Here is a 20074-nt window from a genome sequence, read left to right as displayed (position 1 = left end):
ATATTTTTTTCTGGGTTTGAAGAATTATATCCAAAAATAATCTTATTTGCTGTGATAAAAATACATTAATTAAAATAATGTAAAAATACATTCATTTTGCTGGAACCAACCTTAGAGAATTATGTTTTTGTAGGATCTCCAAATCCAATCAAAACCAGTTCCTTTGCTATAAATATCTGAAATATTAAATTAGTGATCAATTAAATTAGTAATCAATCAATTAGTTTTCTTTGTACCCCAAACAAACTGATTACAACTTAATTAACGCAGCCCTTGTTTGTTCTTTCAGATCAAAATAACATATTTTGAGTCATCTTATAAAAGTTTTAGCAGATTATATTTATTGGTAACTTGACTACAAATCAGTTTGTTCTCTTGGCTAGTTTAAAAAGTATTTTGCTTCTTTTTAATTGCTTTTGGAGAGAGGAAATATATTGAGGCTGTTCAGAATAAACAAACACAAAGATTATTGCTTCATGTCTTTATATTTTTCCCCATGTTTTATCTTCGATTTTATTGTTCATCCTGCCACTTGATATTTTCTACTTTTAAAAGTGATTGAGAATTAGAAGTATAATTGGAATATTGTGTAGGTCGTATATTAAACTGAATGCCCAATAGACAAGTAAAAGATACAGGCACCTCTAAGAAGGAAATATATACTATCTTTTTTTGATAAAAAAGTAACTTCATAATAATTGTTGTCAAATATAAAATATGTCATTAACTATATAAACAAGATTTTTTTCAAAATCTTTTCTAGAAATGCACAGTTTATTGAAAAAAACAGTTGCTTCCTTGGCACATATCACCTACTGTAGCACAGAGCAAAGGAATAAAAAGAGCCAACTTCTGATTGGAAAGCAAAATATGTCTCTGGTGGCATCTGGTTTAAACCAGAGTGAATTGGTAAGCATGCTTTGATATGTTTGTTGATTTTTTTCATAGCAACAAATATAATTTTTTCTGAGCTTTAAGATTTTGCGGGAGCCGTTCTTTTAAAGATAAACCTGCTTTCATAGCTACTTTGTAAAAAGTATAAAACAATAAAACAATAAAAGCAGATGTCATATATATCCAATCAAGTGTTTAAACATATAAAATTCTATAAGGACTTCGTATCCATTCCAACAACCAGATTTTCAGCAATAGTTTGAGTATCACCATACAAATATTTGAAGGGGATGCATTTTGAAAGGGCAATCCGAATGGAATTGAACAAGTACTGTGTTTCTCATATAATAAGGCCGGGTGTTATTTTTTTTTTTTTGAGCCCTGAAAAAATGGCTACGCCGTCTTTTCCGGGGGTGACTTAATTCCCCCCCCCTTGCATCTTCGGGTGGGCGGCAACGGCTTGAATGTTGACCTCATGTTGGTGGGGCACTTCATATCGGGGTCAACGCAGGCAGCACCATATCTGGGTGTGCAACAAAAGTACTTCCTAACGGCAAGCCCCCCACCACCATTTCCCCCATTTCGCATGTTTTAATATAGGCCTTAATTTGGGGAGAGGAGCTTAATTTCATTTCATGCCTATAAAACATGCTGGGACTTCCTATTGGGGGAGGCCGTATTGTTGGAGAAACAGGGTAGAAAGTTAATTGAAAGAAGAAAGATTCTTCTATCCAATAGAATAACTAAGACAACTAATTGAACTGTCTTGATTTGTTTTATCTGTCACCAAACTTAATTACATTAAAGGTGCCCCTTGACTTTACCTTGATTTATATTCCAGTAGCAATTGTGGCTCACTTGTGTTCAGTTAGGCTCATCTACTAGTTGTACCTCTTTCTAAAATCTGTACTAGTTGGCTATGTAAATATCTTAATTATCTTTGGATTACTATACGCTGTAAATGAAATAGATTTTAAACATGGCAATTGAATTCCAGACCATCTCCAGTTATTAGCATCAAGTTACTCACTTTTTTGTTATTATGCATCTGTTTCCAATTCAAGGTCTTGATTATAACCATTACAATTTGAGAGCAGGGGAGATAAAAGATTCATTTCTCCTATAAGAGCTGAGGTGGTGCAGTGGGATAGGCAGCAGCGGCGATCCCTGCCACCTAGAATGAGCCAAAAACAGGACAAAACGGATGCCGTTGAGAAGCCAGCAATCTCTAATAAAACCAATTGTTTCTAATTCAGTTTTTATTTTCTTCTAGAAACTAGTACGTAAATTTGCCAAGAAAACTGAGAGCACTTGGTGTAATAAAATTACTGAAAAAACAACCCATGTAATAATGAAAACAGGTGAGTTAGAAACACAGAAGTGAACTTCCTATTTGTTTTATCTTCATAATTGATTGGATGGGTTGGTATACCTTTATGACTGTGAGATCTTAATGTAATATTAATATGTAATAGCTAGTCTTGCCTATTTTAGATCTGCCAAATTCTATTTTACATGGTTGCTCATTCATGTTCGGAGGTTATTTTTCCAATTGTTAAATATTGGACGTAGTGATTAACAAAAAATTCTTATATCATATACTGCTACTATTCCTCCCCAAAACATCTGGTTAGCTTTTTTGTGCCAAAACATATTGGTCAGTGTATCTCCTAATAATTTTTTTCATTTTTATTTGTTATTTAATTTGATTTGTCAATCGCTTACAAGATAGTAGGTATAAGAATAAACATAGTTATGAATACATGAAATGGATACAGATAAGAAAAATAAAAGAAACAATAGGACAGGGACGGTAGACACGTTGGTGCGCTTATGTACACTCCCTACAGACCTCTTTGGAAAGAGGTGAGGTCAATAGTAGACAGTCTAAGATTAAAGTTTTTACGGTTTGGGGAAGAAACCACATAGTCAGGTAGAGAGTTCCAGACATTGACCACTCTGTTGCTGAAGTCATATTTCCTGCAATCAAGTTTGGTGCGGTTTACCTTGAATTTGTATCTATTGTGTGCTCTTGTATTGTTGTGGTTGAAGCTGAAGTATTCATTGACAGGTAGGACATTGCAATGTATGATTTTATATTTTATTTTATACTTAGATCGGACCGAAGATGGCGTAGTTCTAGGTTTTCTAGGTCTAGAATTTCAAGTCTGGTGACATAAGGTATACTGCAACAAGTAGAGGAGTGGAAAACTCTTCTTGTGAAATATTTCTGGACTTTCTCAACTGTGTTAATATCAGATACGTAATGCGGGTTCCAGACTGATGAGCTGTATTTGAGTATTGCTCCAGCAAATGTTTTGTATGCTCTAGTTAGTAGTGTGATATTACCAGAGAAAAAGCTGCATAGGATTAGGTTAACAACTCTTAATGTCTTTTTTGGCTATGTAGTTACAGTGGGCTCTAGCACTTAGGTCAGAATTGAGATGAGAATTCCAAGGTCCTTGACAGAGTTTCGATCATCTACAAGGTCTTGACTAGTCAGCTTGTATTTTGTTTTCCGGTTTGTTTGTTTTTTGCCAATATGTAAGACAGCATTTACTTGTTGTGATTTGAAGTTGCCATTTGTTTGACCATTCTGATACTTAGTCGAGGTCTTTTTGAAGGGTAGTAGTATTGTCTGTGGTGTTGAATAGCTTTACATCATCAGCAAAGAGAACGCAGTTGCTCTTAATATGATCAGAGAGGTCATTTATGTAGAGTATGAAGAGAGTTGGTCCTAGAATACTGCCTTGGGGGACACCACTATTGACAGGTACAGAATTTGATAGGACGCTCCCAATTTTGACCATTTGTTGTCTGTTTGACAGGAATGCTTCTATCCAGTTATGCAGGTGTCCAGAGATACCATAAAATTTTAGTTTTAGTAGTAGTTTGTCGTGTACCACTGAATCAAAGGCTTTACAGAAGTCTATGTAGATTGCGTCTATTGCTTTGCCCTGATCAAGTTGTGTAGTCCATGTGTTTTTGCAGTGTAAGAGTTGCAGATTACAGGATAGTTTTTTCTAAAACCAAATTGTTTATTAGAGATCAAGTTGTTTGTCTCTAAGTGGAGGATAATGGATTGGTTAATAATTGATTCCATGACTTTACAGGTAACACAGCATAAAGAGATTGGTCTGTAATTTTCAACTAAACTGGGGTCTCCCTTTTTGAAGATGGGGATGACCTGGCTTGTGACCATAGGTTAGGCAAGGAGCTGGTCCTGAAAGATTTTTCGAAGATTATGCTTAGAGGTTCGGCTATGGCAGTGGATAGCTTTTTTAAGAAGTAGGCACATATTCCATCCGGACCAATAGATAGAGATGGTTTTAGATTGTGTAGTGCTTTTTCAACATTGTCTTCTGTAAAATCGATATGTATTAGATCATTGTAGTTGCCTGTGGTTCGACTAAGAAATACTGGGCATGATCCATTGTTGTTTACAAATACTGAGCCAAAGAATGTGTTAAAGAGGTTGGCTTTAATATTGTCGTTGCAGTCTTTACCATTTGGTCCTTTCAGGGGTGGGATGGACTTGAGTCTTTTAGTTTGTTGTTTACAAAATTGTAGAAAGTTGGGGTGGAATTTGTGCGTAGAAGGTTTTCCTCTTGTTTAATGTGATAGTTGGTGCATTCAGTCTTTATCTGGTGGCATAAATTTTTGTATCGACTTCTGAAGTTGGCAACGTGACCAGATTTGTTTTTCCACCAAAGGGATCTCTTTTTGGATTGAAGCTTCCTTATTGTTATGGGTAATCTGTTTTTTCTGGTTTTTGGAATTGTTATTGGTACATATAGATAGATGACTCTTTGGACTTCAAGTAAAAATATGTTGTATTGGTCTTCAACAGTATTGCATCCAGTGAATAGAAATTGCCAATCAAGGGATGAAAGATCGTGATTGTAATGGTGTGTAATGGTCTTGGAAGTCCTGAATTAAAATCCATACATTTCCTGTTATGTTTTGATTCCATTTCCTGTTTCACACTCGTATGCAAAACTATTTTTTCTTTTTCTGTCCCAACATTGTAGCAGCAGAACGCAATAAAATGTGATTCAATGTTTGAATTTATATCTAGAAGGCAAACAAAAGCTACAAATCAACTAGAAAAGTTAACCATTAGGTAAAGAAAGTTCAAAAACAAATAAATTATCCTGGTAAACAAATATATGCACTGCTACTTATTATTCAGGATACTGTGTCAGCTTCCTTTGAGTTAATACAATATTTAGATTGGGTTCATTGCAACTGAGAGATAGTACAGTTTTGGCAACCTGATGTTTTCCTCAAATAAATATTTACTGAATATTAAAGTTAGGAAAGGTATGGTCGCGGATGAACCAGAATTCCTAGAAAAGTCTTTCTTTCCCTCTTTTGAATGTCAGAAGTGTGACTGCAAACAGTATCTATTTTTTTCAGCTTCTAAAGTTATTACATGAAAGATAAAAGTGTTGAAAAGGAAAAGGAAACTTTTTAAAAAATTACAATCTGATAGGTTTACTAAATCACTTATGATTTTTGTAATATTATTACTCCAAGAGCTAATAAGATCATATGCTAACATAGAAATCTCTTACTTCATTTGGACAGTCTGTAATCTGTGGCTGCTATTTAGCAAATTTGCAAACTCGAGGAGGGTGAGCATCAAAAGAGCCAATGACCCTTGTCTGAAGGGCTGTTTACTTGCCTCTGCACTATTGCAAGTCACTAACTATAATACAGTTCTTCTGTTCTTTTATCTACCATTAAGAAGACTCCATTCTATCCATTTGCATAAAGGAAGCTAAGCTTTTTTGTAATCTATATTTTCAGATAAAATTTGCAATCTTTCACTTTATGTTGTTTCAAACCATTCTATTGGCCAGGTTATGAAAAATATCATTTTAAAAGAAGGTATGTAATCATTTAATCTGTAAAGCTCTGGTCTCTGCAACTCAACAAGCTGCTTTTGAAACTGGGCATATCTTTGAAAGCAGCTTCTGACATTGTGTGCAGACCTTCTGTAAAGAAAATATTTTAAAAATAATCAATGGTCTGTATTTGTTTAATATTGAACACTAAGTGAATTTTTTCTCTCTTCTTCAGATGAGGATCTGGTCTGTGAGAGAACCCTGAAATACTTTACAGGTATTGCTGCACAAAAATGGATATTGAGCTACCAGTGTAAGTGTGAATATTTAATTTTTTAAAATTCCCTCTGTCCATGCACATTGTTCTGACCCAGGCTTCATCAAACTTAATAAAACACAAACTGAATTTAAAAGTAAAACCTATTTTAATGTGATGCTGGAAATTACTTGCATTTCCAGTCAAAACTAATTATACACACTTCCTCCAGATAAGAGCATGCTTTTCAGTTCTGTAGAATGCTGCCAAAAAACAAGTCCAATTAAGGCTAACATAAACCAATCCAAAAACCCAGAAAAAAACAACCAGAGTACACAAAGCTTCATGAAGGACTCGGAAATTATCGAACTGCTTTGCTTCCTGCAAAGCTCTTCCTCATTGAGGTCTGACTTTTATCCCTTAAGGGGGGGGGGCAATCACCTCCCAGCCTTACTCCCGAGTAGCCCCTTCTGCTTCAGCTGTTCTCGCCTTCTAGTAGCTCTGCTGACACACGCACTGTGAACAGGCTCCCCCGGGTCCTCTGCTTCGCTGCTGCCAGGCTCCGAAGGCAGCACCTCACTCACAGATGGTCCTGGCCCCATCCCTGCATAGGATGCAGGACCTTTGTCCAAGTCCTGTCCAAACTCCCTGACTGGTTCCCTTTCGTCCTCACTGTCCGATACTTATGCCATCTGACCAGCTGCTGGTGAACCAGAACACAAACTTCCTTTATGGTGCATTGTGTATTTCAGTTTAGTGTTCAGGCATAGATTCTTATTAATAAACAGTTCATATCATTAACATACAATAAATTATTGTAAGTTAGCTGTGCCATTATATTTGACATTTTGCCTTTAGCTAAAAAAGAAACATTTCATCAAAATAAAATAATATTAAACAATAAAGGAAAATAAAGGCAGTAACACCATATTGGACAGTTCCATAAATCCATGGAGTATCAACTAGTCAAAAGGAAACATTTATCTTTAGTAAATGTCAAACACTGAGTAGAAAGAAAGATTCACATTTTCTAGCTTGACTTATACCAAGGATAGTTCAAGATTGTTTCTTTCTTGAGCAAAACCAGATAAAATACTAATAGATATTCAAAGTATTTGCCACTAATTCTTTGCATTATAGTGAAACACAGAAATATTATCTAGAATCTTGCATGAGCTTTGAAGATCATGTATGAATTGTGGGCAAACAATCTATGGAATTATTAGAGCAAACTAATGCTTTGATCTGAATTTCGTTTGTCTACATCCGATCTTCAATGCGTTTGCTAAGCTAAACAAAAATTAATTGTTCTGATACTCTGATACTAGATTTTCCCAAATTTTATCTAGGGTCTTGCTAACAAAGGTGGATATATTTTTATATTTGTTTCATTTTCATATTTATACCATTCTCCTCCAAGAACTTCCTAGAATATGATTTTAAAATGTGGAAAATTGTTATTGAAAATATGGGAACAAGAAAAGAAGCACTTGAGTTTGTGCTGCTTATTTCATATAATTTAATTGGATTGTTTCTGATTACCAGACATGTATTTTTTTCCTGTGATATTGTGATACATTATTTTGCCTACAGTTGCTCTTAAAGGGATTGGCATTATCTCCAAAAGTTAACCACAAACAATTTCAGAAAATCTTGTAGAGAATGAATTTTAAAATCTGGAAGGGATAGGGAGGTAAGGTTTCTAGTGGTGCATAGTAATGCTGCTGGCAGGCACTATTATATAAATATGGACATTTGCAACTCTCCATGCAGTTTTCTGTTGTATTTTTAAAATAAATGATACAAATGATACAAAGTGCTACTTTAAATAGTAATAATAATTTCTGCTTCAATTGATCTAGGGATTATTCATTCATTCGAAGCAGGAAGAGTTCTTAAAGAGGTATGTCTGTGTTTATGGGAAGGGATAGGTGGTTTTGGTTTTTTAACCAGAACGGTATGCTTGCAAAGTCCTTAAATGAGGAAGGTAGGAGAAATCGATGATTAATTAGTGCATCTTTTTTTGCAACTCCTTTAAATGCTTAATCTTATACAATTCTCAGTATAATATTGTGATAGTAATTTAATGTATGTATAATGCATTATAAATGTGAATCTTATAAATCTTCAGAAAAGTATCTGGCATATTTTAAATATCTAAACCAAGGAAAGATATTTCTGAGTATGTAAAAATTTACTTGCAGATGAAAATCCTGTAAACAAATTACAGTGGCAACAGTTAACTATGGCTGTAAAACCAAAGCTATTAATAATGAACCAATGATTTGTTTTAAATCTTCTATGTAATATTTACTGAATAGTTTACTTGTTTTATCCAGTACTATGTTTACATTGTAACTAGCTTTTGGACCTTTGGAATGTAAACAAAATTGATTGATTGATTGAATATTTAGTAGATTCTAATGACCAAGAAGAGACTAGACAAGAAAAATAGAAAAATCCTTAATATGTCTATGCATTGCCTCTTGAGAGGAGAAGAGTAACTAACAACAGGCAAGGCCATTCTTTAAGGGTTGGAAACACAATTTCCTTCAACAAGAGCTTGCTTGTTTCTTTCTTCAGGCACTGCATCTGATATTTTGCCTGTGACATGGTAAAATGGAATCAAGCCACTGAAAGGCATAGCATACATTTAAAAATTTAGAAATAATAACACAATAAATGTTCTGTTTCCCAAAGTAACAAACAAACTTTGGACAATTTGAAAGAATTGACAAATTTTGTTGGATGAAAGATACTGCTATTTAGCTGGAATAACTGCTGTACAGGCTGGGTCCTGTGTCTTCCTGGATTTCCTAGGACCCTTAATCCTGCAAGAGATTAAGAGTGCTGAGGGAATTTCTTGTCCTCCTTTGCTGAGTTAGGGAGAAGCACTGACAGTTAGGCACTGCTCTGCATGTTTGGTTGTTTGAGGTTCCTGACTAGGCAACTATCTTGAAGTTTATCTAAATTGATGGCAGAGATTAATGATTTGATGGGTTTTATTTGCCAATGTTATTAGAGGAAGAAATTATAACATGTTATATATGGTGGTATCTAGCTCTGACTCTGTTTTTCTGAATGACAGCTAGAATAACTTTGAATTATTTTTCAGTCCTTTCCTTTCAGCACCCCCTTTTTTCATTTTCCCACTCAATTAGAATAAAACCGTAAAGCTTCAGGAAAATTCTGCCTGAGTCCTGTTTGAGTTGCCCCTTATGTTGAAGGAAGAAGTTGAAAAATATATTGTCCTCCAATTCTAGAGGAGAGGTCAGCAGTTAGACAATGGATAGATTTTCTCCAAAAGTGTTTAATGCTATAATTTTGGTCCTCGGTACATAACATGTCATAGCTAACTTGTGTGTTCAACCACCATCTTATCCTGCCATTGATTATATTGCTGTATTATTATTATTGAATATGTATATTAAAATTGCTAAAGGGAATTTGCTTAATTAGATAATGGTTTCCACTTAAATATAATGTAAACATCCTTTTTTAACAATAAAATGTGGAATAAGAATTGTATTGCTGCATTCATACGTTCTTTCTACTGCTTTAGTTTGATATTTGACCTCTACATGCCATAATTCTTTTTCTGCTTCAGTCATATAAGATATGACTTAGCCAGGAATTCATTGCCATCTGACTATTTGCTTTGTTTTCAGGAAGATTTTGAAGTGAGAGGAGATGTAATCAATGGGAGAAACCATCAAGGACCTAAAAGAGCAAGAGAATCACCTGTTGGAAAGGTATGGCTATCGTAAGCTGTGCTTCATAAAAGAAAAAAATTATCCCTAAAGTGTGCCCCTCTTCTTTGTCATCATAGGAAATGAAGAAGTTTGAGAAAAAGGAGAAAAAGATTGCTTTCACAAAGTAAAATCCTGAGAAGGACTTTCATTTTTTCCGCAGGCCATTATGATCCTTAGGAGAAGAAACATAGAATGCAATTATGTTGGATATAAAAAGTATCCATATAAATAACATAGCCTGCCTGAATAATTTTTGCAGCATTAGCGTTTCATAGCCTATCCCAAAGTTTTTCAGATTTCTTTAAGTGGAATGGTATTGTCCCAAAGGAGGATAGAGATTGAGATGGTGTGATTTCCTCTTTAAAAAGTGACTTATTTTCTGAGCGTTAAGATAATACATTCAGAAATTATAAGAAAAGGGACAGCTATAATTCAAAATGCTCTGTTGCCATAGAAGGACATAACTAACCCCCATTCAAAAAAAAAAATGAGGGAAGGAGATTATAATGAGGAATCATAGCTGGGAATTAGTGCAAAATAATGTTGCAGAAGCAGCAGTGCTTGCATCCTGCTATTTCATTTTCATTTATTTAGTCGGTCTCTGCTCTTCTTGGAATTCAAAGATTTAGAGGCCTGCCTCTGTTCCTGCACAGAGGTGAATGCTGGATAGAATGTGGGTGGGAAGGAGGGGCGATACCAATTTAAGTTGGTCCCTTCTTTTCCCAGGCCATTTTAATAGTCCAGAAAGATATTTCCAGATTCTCTCTTGCCTTCCCTCTCACTAGGAAAGTCTCTTCCAAGCTAAATGCTTGGTAGAAAGCTGGAAAGGGGAAATTGATGAAGCCAATGCAACATCAGCTACAGTATTCCCATTGGCTAAAAGTTGATAACGCTAACCAGTAGTTACTTCAGTTTCTTTTCCAGTTCCATTGGCTTGATTGTTTTCAGGTGGAAGATATAGATGTGTATAGTATTCGATTATCTTATCCTATGAATTTCTCTGCCTTTAAGAATTTTACTTGCTGCCTTTAAGAAGTTCTTGCTTCTCAGCTACTTCTGTACTCAGTGCCTAACTATTTTTTTTAAAAAGTGAAGCAGATTAACTGAATTTTCTTCTGGTTAACAATTTAAACTGTTCAGAAACTTAATATCAGATATGTCTCCAGTCTCACTGAAATGTCTCATTGTCAGTCTTCTTTAGCTGACGTATTCCATTGTCAATCAATGATATTCCCGAATGTAGTTTTTATTGTGTTCAAATCATGTGTGTTGGACACATTCTGATCTAGCTGGTAACTTTACAAGTTCTTATTTCATAGTGTAATTCTACACCATGCTTACATATCTGTTTTCCTTCCCAGCTTTTCCAAGGATTGGAGATTTGTTGCTATGGACCATTCACTGACATGCTCCCAGGTAAGGGGATTGGGATTCTTGACATAAGTTGAGGGAATGAATCTAATTGAAGTCTCTTTACTCCCCCTTTTGGTTGTGTAAACAATTGAGTTCTGTCAAGAAATGATCCAACTTTTTGAGAAAAAGCTAACAAGCTTTAATAGCTTAATTTTCTTTGCTCACTCAATAATATTTATCCTTTAGTAAAGCAAGGTTTATGTCCTGCTGCAGAGACATTTCTTACCTCAAATTTTTTAAGATAAATTAATGTACATATGTTTGCCCATTCCTGCATAATTCATTCTGCTCCTGATCCTCATTAACAGAGATGATCGTTCTGGCTGTGTAAATAGTTATATCCATATTCTTTCTCAAATTGTGATGTGTCTGTCTCCTTATCTTTATTGACTTGCTTGATGAATAGTTCTTAAAATGCAAGTTGCAAGGATTGTATGCTGTCTTGGTTAAATGCTATCTCTTCATCTCTTTTCTTAAAATTAAATAACTTAGTATCCGGAAGCAGGAATGCTTAGAATATTTGCAAATGGCACAAAATATAGGATAGCTAATATCTTGAAAGACTAAAATAAAATTCAGTATCGCATCTTTATTATTTAGCAACAACCTTGGAAAGGGTGATTTATAGCCTGCAAAGGATTTCCAACTGTTGCAACATATTCCTACTATAATCATGTGATCACAATCTGGGTGTTTGACAACCTATTTGGACTTATGTACAGTTGCCAGGTGATCCAATATACTCTGTTGGCTTCCACAGAAAGGCAATTGAAAGCTGGCAGGGAAGGTTGCCCACCCCTCTGAGGCACTCTGTGCTATTTACTTGGGACTCTGTCCACTTAAGAACCTACAAGATCCTTAATGACCATAAGTGGGACTGTTGGGAAAGCAATCATTATACAAAGCAGCCACATAATGTCTTGCTTAATAGTTATTTTGTTAAAAAAAACTGAGAGTCTAATTCCAATTATGGTTATAAGCTGAGGAACCTGTACAAGTTTGAATTTGGTGGTTAAATTTTGTGACTAGTGCTAAGTTCCATTTTGACAGGATTCAGAAGTATAGAATATGCAACTGAAGAACTCAAAATAAATTTGCTTGTAATGTCAGTGGTCTTCGATTTGGGCTTAACATCTTATGAAGGGATAAAATACTTTGCCATTATATATAATGCATTTTGTTTATCTTTTGGGAATTTCTCAGAACAACTGGAATGGATTGTAGAACTCTGTGGCGCTTCCCTTGTGAAGGAACCTCACTTATTTACAAATGCAACAGTAAGCATGATAACTATATGGGCCAGTTTGAGAAAGAAAGATACCAATAATCATCATTTCCCACCTTCCCTTTATTCTTTCAAGATGCTGGTAAATTTAGCTGGTTCTGCTTAGATATAGAATCAGATTAATGGCTTATCTTGTCCTGTATTGCTACTAGAAATCCCCTCACCCAAGTCATTGCAAATAAACATAGAGCTAAGGGGTTGAATATTTTCTTCAGCAGATGCATGCAGCTCTGTGGGATTGCAATAGGGCATCCACTAAGAAGACTTGTGTACAGCACTCATTTCCTTTTAAGAGAAAATATTTTGTAAATGAGTGGTGACATATCAGTGTTCAGCATCTCATAAACTACAATGTGTAACCTTTATATTATGTCATGGCTTTCCCATGAGTATCATGTATCTCCTTTAACTTTTATTTTGTCACGTAGAGTAGTTGTTTGCCTGCAAAATTTTTATTTCTTCTGTGACTCCCCATCTGATTGGAGTATTACAGCAAAGCTGAAGAATAATATGCCTTATCAGTACAAATTGTGTACAGGAAAGATGCATTGATCCTCTATGCCACTTTCCTTTTCCTTTTTGTCTTTTATCCTGTGATCATTTAGAACTCCACTGCTGTGATAGTTGTTCAGCCTGATGCATGGACAGAAGAAAGCACCTGCCAAGGTGAGGTGATAATACTGCTTGTGTCACCTCAGTCATAAAGGCTTTACAAAATGTCTGACTGACTTCTTACTTGGTATAATAAAATACTGCACCAGATAAACATGTGAGGGAGTAAGAAGTATGGTTAGCTTTAATCATCAGCTATAACTGATTATCACCAACTTCTGTTCCCTATGAAATTGGTAAAAGACATTACTGTTCCTTAACAGAGCAGAGTTGGAAGGTACCTTGGTGATCATCTAGTACAACCCTCTGTTTTCTCAGGAGACCTATGCTATTTCCGATAAATGGCTGTCCAGTCTCTTCTTAAAAGCCTCCAGTGATGAATGGGGCACCCACAACTTCCAAAGGCAATTTGTTCCACTGGTTAATTGTTCTCATGTTAGGAATATGTTCCTTAGTTTTAGGTTGCTTCTTTCCTTGATTAATTTGCCCTCCTTGGTTAGTTTCCATCCATTATTTCTTGCCTTGCCTACAGGTGCTTTGGTAAATAAGTTGCCCCCTCTTCCTTATGGCAACTCTGGAAGTATTGAAAAATTGCTATCATGTCACCCTTGTCCTTCTTTGTACTAGACTAGGTATACCCAGTTCTTTGTATGTTTTAGTTTTTAGGCATGTAATAATTTTGTTGCTCTTCTCTGAACTCTTTCCAAAGTTTCAACACCTTTTTTGTATTGGGATGACCAAAACTTGACGCAGTATTCTAAGTGCAGTCTTACCAAGGCTTTATAAAACAGTACTGGTACTTCACGTGATCTTGATTATATCTCTCTGTTATGCGACCTAGGACTGCATTGGCCTTTTTGACTGCTGCTGCATACTATTAGCTCGTGTTTAGATGGTTATCCACTAGGACTTCAAAATCCCTTTTCCATTACTAATGTTGAGCCAGGTTTCACTTAGTCTGTACTTGTACTTTTGATTTTTCTTTCTTAAGTGTAAAACTTCACTTTTCTCTATGTTAAATTTCATTTTGTTAGATAGGCCCAATGAACTAGTTTATTGAGATCCATCTGGATCTTGAGCCTGTCTTTGGCTATTCCTTTCAGCTTGGGGTCATCTGCAAATTTAATGAGTTCCTCTTCTATTCCCTCATCTAAATTCTTTACGAACGTATTGAAAAATATTGTGTCTAATACTGCTTACAATGTAGATATAGTTCTGATAAGAACTATATGTGGAGTGTGATTTGTCAGATAGTTACAAATCCACTGTGTGATGATGCAGTCTATCCCACGTTTTTCTATTTTACCAAGAAAAAGATTGTGATCAACTTTTTCAGATGCCTTACTAAAATCCAAGTAATACTGTGCCCACTGCATTTTGGTGATCCACTAATTTAGTCAAAAAATGAAATGAGATTTGTTTGAAATGTCTGTTTTTGACAAACCCCTGTTGGCTACTAGTTGTAGCTTTGCTTGCTTTTAGTTGTTTGCAGATCTGCTGCTTGATTATCTTTTCCAGGATCTTCTCTGATTGATCTATAGTTTTTGGGGGTCTGATTTTTTCCTTTCTTAAAGATGGAACCACATCAGTTCTTTTCCAGTCTTCTGTTAGATCCCAGGTTCTCCAGGATATTTGAAGCATATGATTTACTGTCTCTTACAGGGAGAAAGATATGGAGCAAAGAACTTTGAAATGCCTGCCTCTACCTGCACTGTTTAGAAGTTTCTCCAAACAGTAATATAAATGAGAATTTGTCATCTTTCTATTTTCCATATGTGCTTTTGGAAAATCAGAGAATGCAATATTATGAATAAAAAGCTTCTCTCTTACCTATACACATTGTCTTGTAAAGGATGGTTGCAACAACAATGGAAAACCTTATGATTTTCTATGCTTAGAATTTGAAATGTTATTCATTGAAGTGGCTTAAAGAAAGAACTCTCAAGAAGAAGATATAGGCATTAAATGTCTCACTGCTTGTCTGGTATTTTGCAGAGCTCCCACTGCAATGCAGCATTGTTGTAGTTTCACGTGAGTGGGTGCTGGACAGTGTTGCCTGCTATCAGTGCCAGCCATTCAATGACTACATCATTCCACAGGTATAATGGAATTTGTTCTTAGAATTAGACATGAATGTTTCTGGAGTAATTTTCTTTACAAAGAATGTGACATCATAAATATTTCAGTTGGCCTAAAAATGCCCTGCCTTTCTCCAAAAGTAGAATTAGATTGATAAATATCAATTTTCAACAAAATAATTGCAGTGGATCAATAATCAATCAACACATCAATAATGTGTTCTTTATGTTGATGCAGTTTATTTTATAATCTATTGTTGCCTTGTTTGGAAAGAATTTTTTTCTTTCCTGGTAATGTCTTTAAAACGTAATCATTTGCAAGAGTTAGACAGAACAAAGAGCTTCAATTAGCTGGAGAGCAGCAGTTTGCTTGTTTCATGGGAGAGTGTTCAAGAGGCAGTTATGCCGGATTATTGGCATAGCATACTAACTAGAAGCAAACCAGATTGGGGATGGTCCAAGAAACTACTGCAAAGGATCATAGGGCAATAAAGAGGCATGTGTGGAATCAAATGTTTGTGTTTGATAATAAATGAGTCAGAAATGTAATCTGTTAGAAATTCATTATCTGTCAAGAAATTTAAAAGCAAACTTGACTTGGTCAGTACCACAATCATAGTAGTGAGTATGGTTGGCCTAAAATTATACATATTTTTATGCAGTAAAAAACTTCAACAGAAAACTGAATGGGAACAATCTTGCAGGACAGCAGATAGTATATCTAAAAGGAGAGACGTCATTATCCTCTTTCATTCATCTGCCCATTTCAAAAAATTAAGTGGGTAGGTTCAGAGGAGGCAGTTAATAATTGTCTTGAGCAAGGACTCCCTCACTGGTTTCTCATTTCTTCCAGTAGTAAACTTGGGCTATCTCACAAGCATATTTTATTCCCTGTGCATCTGTGCACATGTTTAAATTTTAAGTTCATTTCTTGAACATAAATGACATTCTGTTTATTTAAGATTGGGGGGGGGTATAAGAGAGATATTGAGATTTTCTCTGGATGTGGCAAATTTTCTGTTAATTAGGGTAATTCGTTTAATTCAGGCAAAGATGCTTACCTAAATCTAAGCCCAAGAAGCCACTGATTCTTTATACATGCTTCGTTTGGCTATGTTTTTATTTCATTAGCTATTCTAATAGGATATTTCTATTTATTAGGAAAGTCAGAGTGTTTTTATAAGCATCACCCTTATATATAGGTAGTCCTCCTGGCTGTAATGGAGCCTGCCCATTTTGGTCACTCACTTAGTTGTAAGGATCGTTAAATGAGCTGCCCACATGATCACTTGCTTAGTGATCTCAATCTCGCTCTCATAGTTGCATTTGTTAAGCAGAGCACTGGGTTCCCAGGGGCATGGGGGGAAGTCCTAAGAGGTCTGGTACAGGCCAATACCTACACTGCAGGGCTTTCCCAGTTCACACATGGCCTTCCAGGGTCTCCTCCTGTTCTCTGTGGCATCCCATGCTCTGTTTGCCAACCTGCTGGATTCTCGCAGAGCTTGGGCCTACTGTCCACTTCACTGGGACCCACACCCTTCTCCCCACCAAGTATCTTGGCTTGGCAACTTATTTTTTTTGTAAATCTCCTTTGAAAGAGGCAGCTATGTAGCTTTTCTACAAAAAGGCCTATATCGCTCCAGTGATTGTATTTGGGAGGGAGAACAGGCCAATCTGTTCCTTGCCCTTCCTATTCAGTACAGATGCCACATACTACTGCTGAGAAGTGGGTGCCATTTAAGAGCAGTCACAATTCCCCAAATGATACCCATTTCTGCAATAGTGCCACACGGCCTCTATATAGAAAGTCCATGTGATGGAATGACTATTTCCCAAAGGTTATTTATGGAAAAGGTAGGAAAGAGGTGTAGGGCCAGGTGAGGTAGGAAGCAGGCCTAAGGCCTATGGGAACCCAGCAGAGTGGGATGTGGGAGAAGATAGACATGGAGGCACTGCAAAATCCCTGGAGTCGGTAATAAGAGCAGGCAGATTCCCAAGTGCCTTAGTTCATGTTACTATAGGGGCAATGAGTAGCCGTGCCCCTTTGTTCATTTCAAAACAGTTGCTGAATGAATGATCATAAGTGATGGACTACCTCTATATAAAATACACACACGCACACACACACACGTATGTGTGTGTGTGTTTGTAATGCTGCAATATTTAAAGACATGCTAATAAGACTCTTTTACTAAAAGTTACTAAAAAGTTATCAAAGATAAATTTGACAACAGATTTTTAAAATAATTCAGTGTTTAATGGAAATGGTTATAACAATAAATAATATGCATTGTCTTGCTTTGAGGCAGTAAATACTGTAATCAACACGGGAGGCAGAGGGTGATGGTGCGAACCAGATTTAGTGAAAAAGGCAGTAAAGTATGTAGGCAGATGCAGCCAGCTAATAAAGGTCTGACCTTCAGGAGAAGCAAGAAGGTCAGTGCTGAGAGTCCTAGCTTTAAATGATTGGCCTTTTACCCTTTTATCTCCCTCTGTTCCCAGGAACTATCTTCCATGTCTGAATAATAAAGCTCTTGTAGCACGAATTACAGTTTCCAATGGGTTTCTCACCTGCACTGATAAGTAAGTTTTGGGAACTGGAGAAGTATCTAGCCTGATGAATTGTGGTGTCTTCCATGAAGTTTCAAGTCCAGGAGCAATCTCTAATTTATGCATTTATTTTCTTTAATTTATCTATTGCTTGTCATGCTATTATGTCACGTGTTTCCAAGTGGTGTACAAAATCAGCACAGCTTTTCTACAACTTAGTTATAGTTAAAAAGTAATAGTTCAAATAATAAAATATGTAGCCCACATTAAAGACTGGCAATAAGAGGGAGAAGACTACCACCCTGAAATGTTATTGAATAAAAAGTTTTCACAATCAGATTCGTGCATATTTTATTTGTAATTGGATATTTTCCTCAGAGGACTGATTGCTTTGGACTTTCTGTTTCCATAGTGCCAATCTCAAGCTCAGGATCTAGTTTTTGCTTCTCTGTTGAGATGCAGGTGATGTTGACTGAACATGCTCTTCCATGTCCTAGTTGCTACTCAAGAAGAGACTACCCTGAGGCAATTTATCAATATCACACAAAAGGAATGCCTCTTACAAGTAACTGCATGTGAAAGCATTGTTTAAAACAATGTTGTTTTAAAGTTATCATGCTTTTCTGTATACAAATTCTAAATTAGCTTATCAACTGAAATAAAGTTTTCTGGAAGTAAGTCAGACAAAAACCTTAAGAAACCTAGGATTCAGCCAAATAGAGTGTACTGTAGGTATATGGCGTTTGAGTATCTGATTGGGAATTTGTAAGACTAGTACTATGAAAAATCTGATTTAAAATGTTTCATTTAGTTCACTTTTCCCCACAAGCTTCCTCAGTTTAAATCCCTATATTTAAAGGTCCTTAATAGCTCTTATTCACTGTACTGCCATTCCTAAAATATTTTGTAATACATATTGCAAGTACAGTTATTCATAAAGTCTTTTATTAAGGCAAAAGGATACGATAAAGTGGTCTTTTTTAAAATGTAAAACAGCTCTTTCATTGATGGATTTCTCTACTTGTTCTATTGGCATCACTAGATGCATCACTACATGTTACATGCCTTCATAAAGAGCAATTGCCTAATTAATGTTCACTAACCAGCAACGAAATCCATAGCCTAATTATATCAAAATTGCCCCATCTATTGCCAAGAGTTCATGCAACGTTTTTTAACTGTCAATTCAGTTTCACCATTTGACTGGCAGGTTTCTTTTCTCCAAAGTCCACCTTCACTTCTGGTATCTGTCTTCCAGAAGATTATAGTTATCTTTCAAAACATTGCCTAGATAATATGAGGAAATTGGCAATGTGCCCCCATAGGCACTGCTCTGAATTATCTTTCCATTTCAAAGGTGAACATAGATGCATAGCTATTGGAAAGATAGCTGCAGTCAAGATGGTGAAGGAGAAAGTATTTTCTGTTCTATGTCAAAACCTCTGAATTCTGAGATAAATTCGTATTGCTCTTAATTCATGAGATAACTTGACAGCTGTTTTTTGCATCCTTTTCTCTATTATATAGGTTTTTTCCCTCTGTGCTAATACTTCGTAGTTTCTGATTCGCTGTAAAAGAAAAGAAAAACACCTGCAGGATCCAATGTGGGTCAGTCACCGAGATCAAAGATTTACTCTTACAAACTTTTGGAATCATACTGGAATCCATCAATCCAACTTCTCTCTCACTAGAATATGATATCAGACACATTTTAGTAGAGAGAAGTTTCCTGTGAATAGGCTCCAGTGCGAGTTCAAAAACTCAGAAGAGTAAATCTATAGTCCGGTGACTGACCAAGATTGGATCCTGCAAAATTATCCTGGGACATGAATATTTGCTTCCATCGTTGGAAAAAACCCTTCTCAGTCAAATTTTCTACCAGTCAAAGGTACTCTTTTACCAGTTTTCTGCTGAGCTTATTATCCAGGACTAGCCCAGCCAGCCAGTCTCTCCATTATTTGACACTAGGCACATTTTTCAGTGACTGTTAAATTAGTTTAGTGAAAGGCAGGTTATATTGGAATCTCTGGAATTATCAGGAAGGCTGTTTAACTATCTTACCGGGAGTTGTGAAAGGGAAAATTTAGTTTATTTAGAATTAGTTTCAGGCCCATGAAGAAGAGACAAATTGGATTCAAGAAAGTATTTTGTAAGAGTGCTATATGGTACAAAATCTACTGATAGAAAGTGGATTTGGTTGCTCTGCTATATCTTAACAGATAGGCAGTTTCTATGCGAAGTAGATAGTGTTGAAAATAAAGTATTATAATGCTAAAGTAACTGGTTCGTGTCATTATTTACATAATTTTTTCAAGTCAGTCAGGTAAGTTAATAAACTGGAGCAGGGCTGTCAAACTCTCAGCCTGCGGGCCAGATGTGTCATG

General features: G+C 35.9%; 1 protein-coding gene across 2 annotated transcripts in view; it reads left to right on the top strand.

The window, feature by feature from the left end:
• The window catches only part of BRCA1 (BRCA1 DNA repair associated), a 62072-nt gene extending 44045 nt beyond the window's left edge, over window positions 1-18027 (top strand). Inside the window, exons 13-22 of one of the 2 annotated variants that reach the window (XM_087917815.1) lie at window positions 764-909; window positions 2168-2255; window positions 5980-6057; window positions 7863-7903; window positions 9669-9752; window positions 11114-11168; window positions 12369-12442; window positions 13056-13116; window positions 15058-15161; window positions 17643-18027. In XM_087917815.1, the coding sequence (XP_087773941.1) occupies window positions 764-909; window positions 2168-2255; window positions 5980-6057; window positions 7863-7903; window positions 9669-9752; window positions 11114-11168; window positions 12369-12442; window positions 13056-13116; window positions 15058-15161; window positions 17643-17666 (755 nt within the window). In that variant the 3' untranslated portion in view covers window positions 17667-18027. Of the gene's footprint in view, window positions 1-763; window positions 910-2167; window positions 2256-5979; window positions 6058-7862; window positions 7904-9668; window positions 9753-11113; window positions 11169-12368; window positions 12443-13055; window positions 13117-15057; window positions 15168-17642 lie in introns of those variants that run through there. The other variant, XM_087917816.1, reaches the window with a different exon arrangement.
• The last annotated feature ends 2047 nt before the right edge of the window (window positions 18028-20074 follow it).

The sequence above is a fragment of the Pseudonaja textilis genome, chromosome Z, assembly GCF_049901715.1.
Source record: "Pseudonaja textilis isolate UNSWEBS1 chromosome Z, rPseTex1.2, whole genome shotgun sequence".
Classification (NCBI taxonomy): Eukaryota; Metazoa; Chordata; class Lepidosauria; order Squamata; family Elapidae; genus Pseudonaja; species Pseudonaja textilis.
The sequence above is the reverse complement of the archived record's forward strand: the minus strand, read 5'-3'. Positions and strand labels throughout refer to the sequence as shown.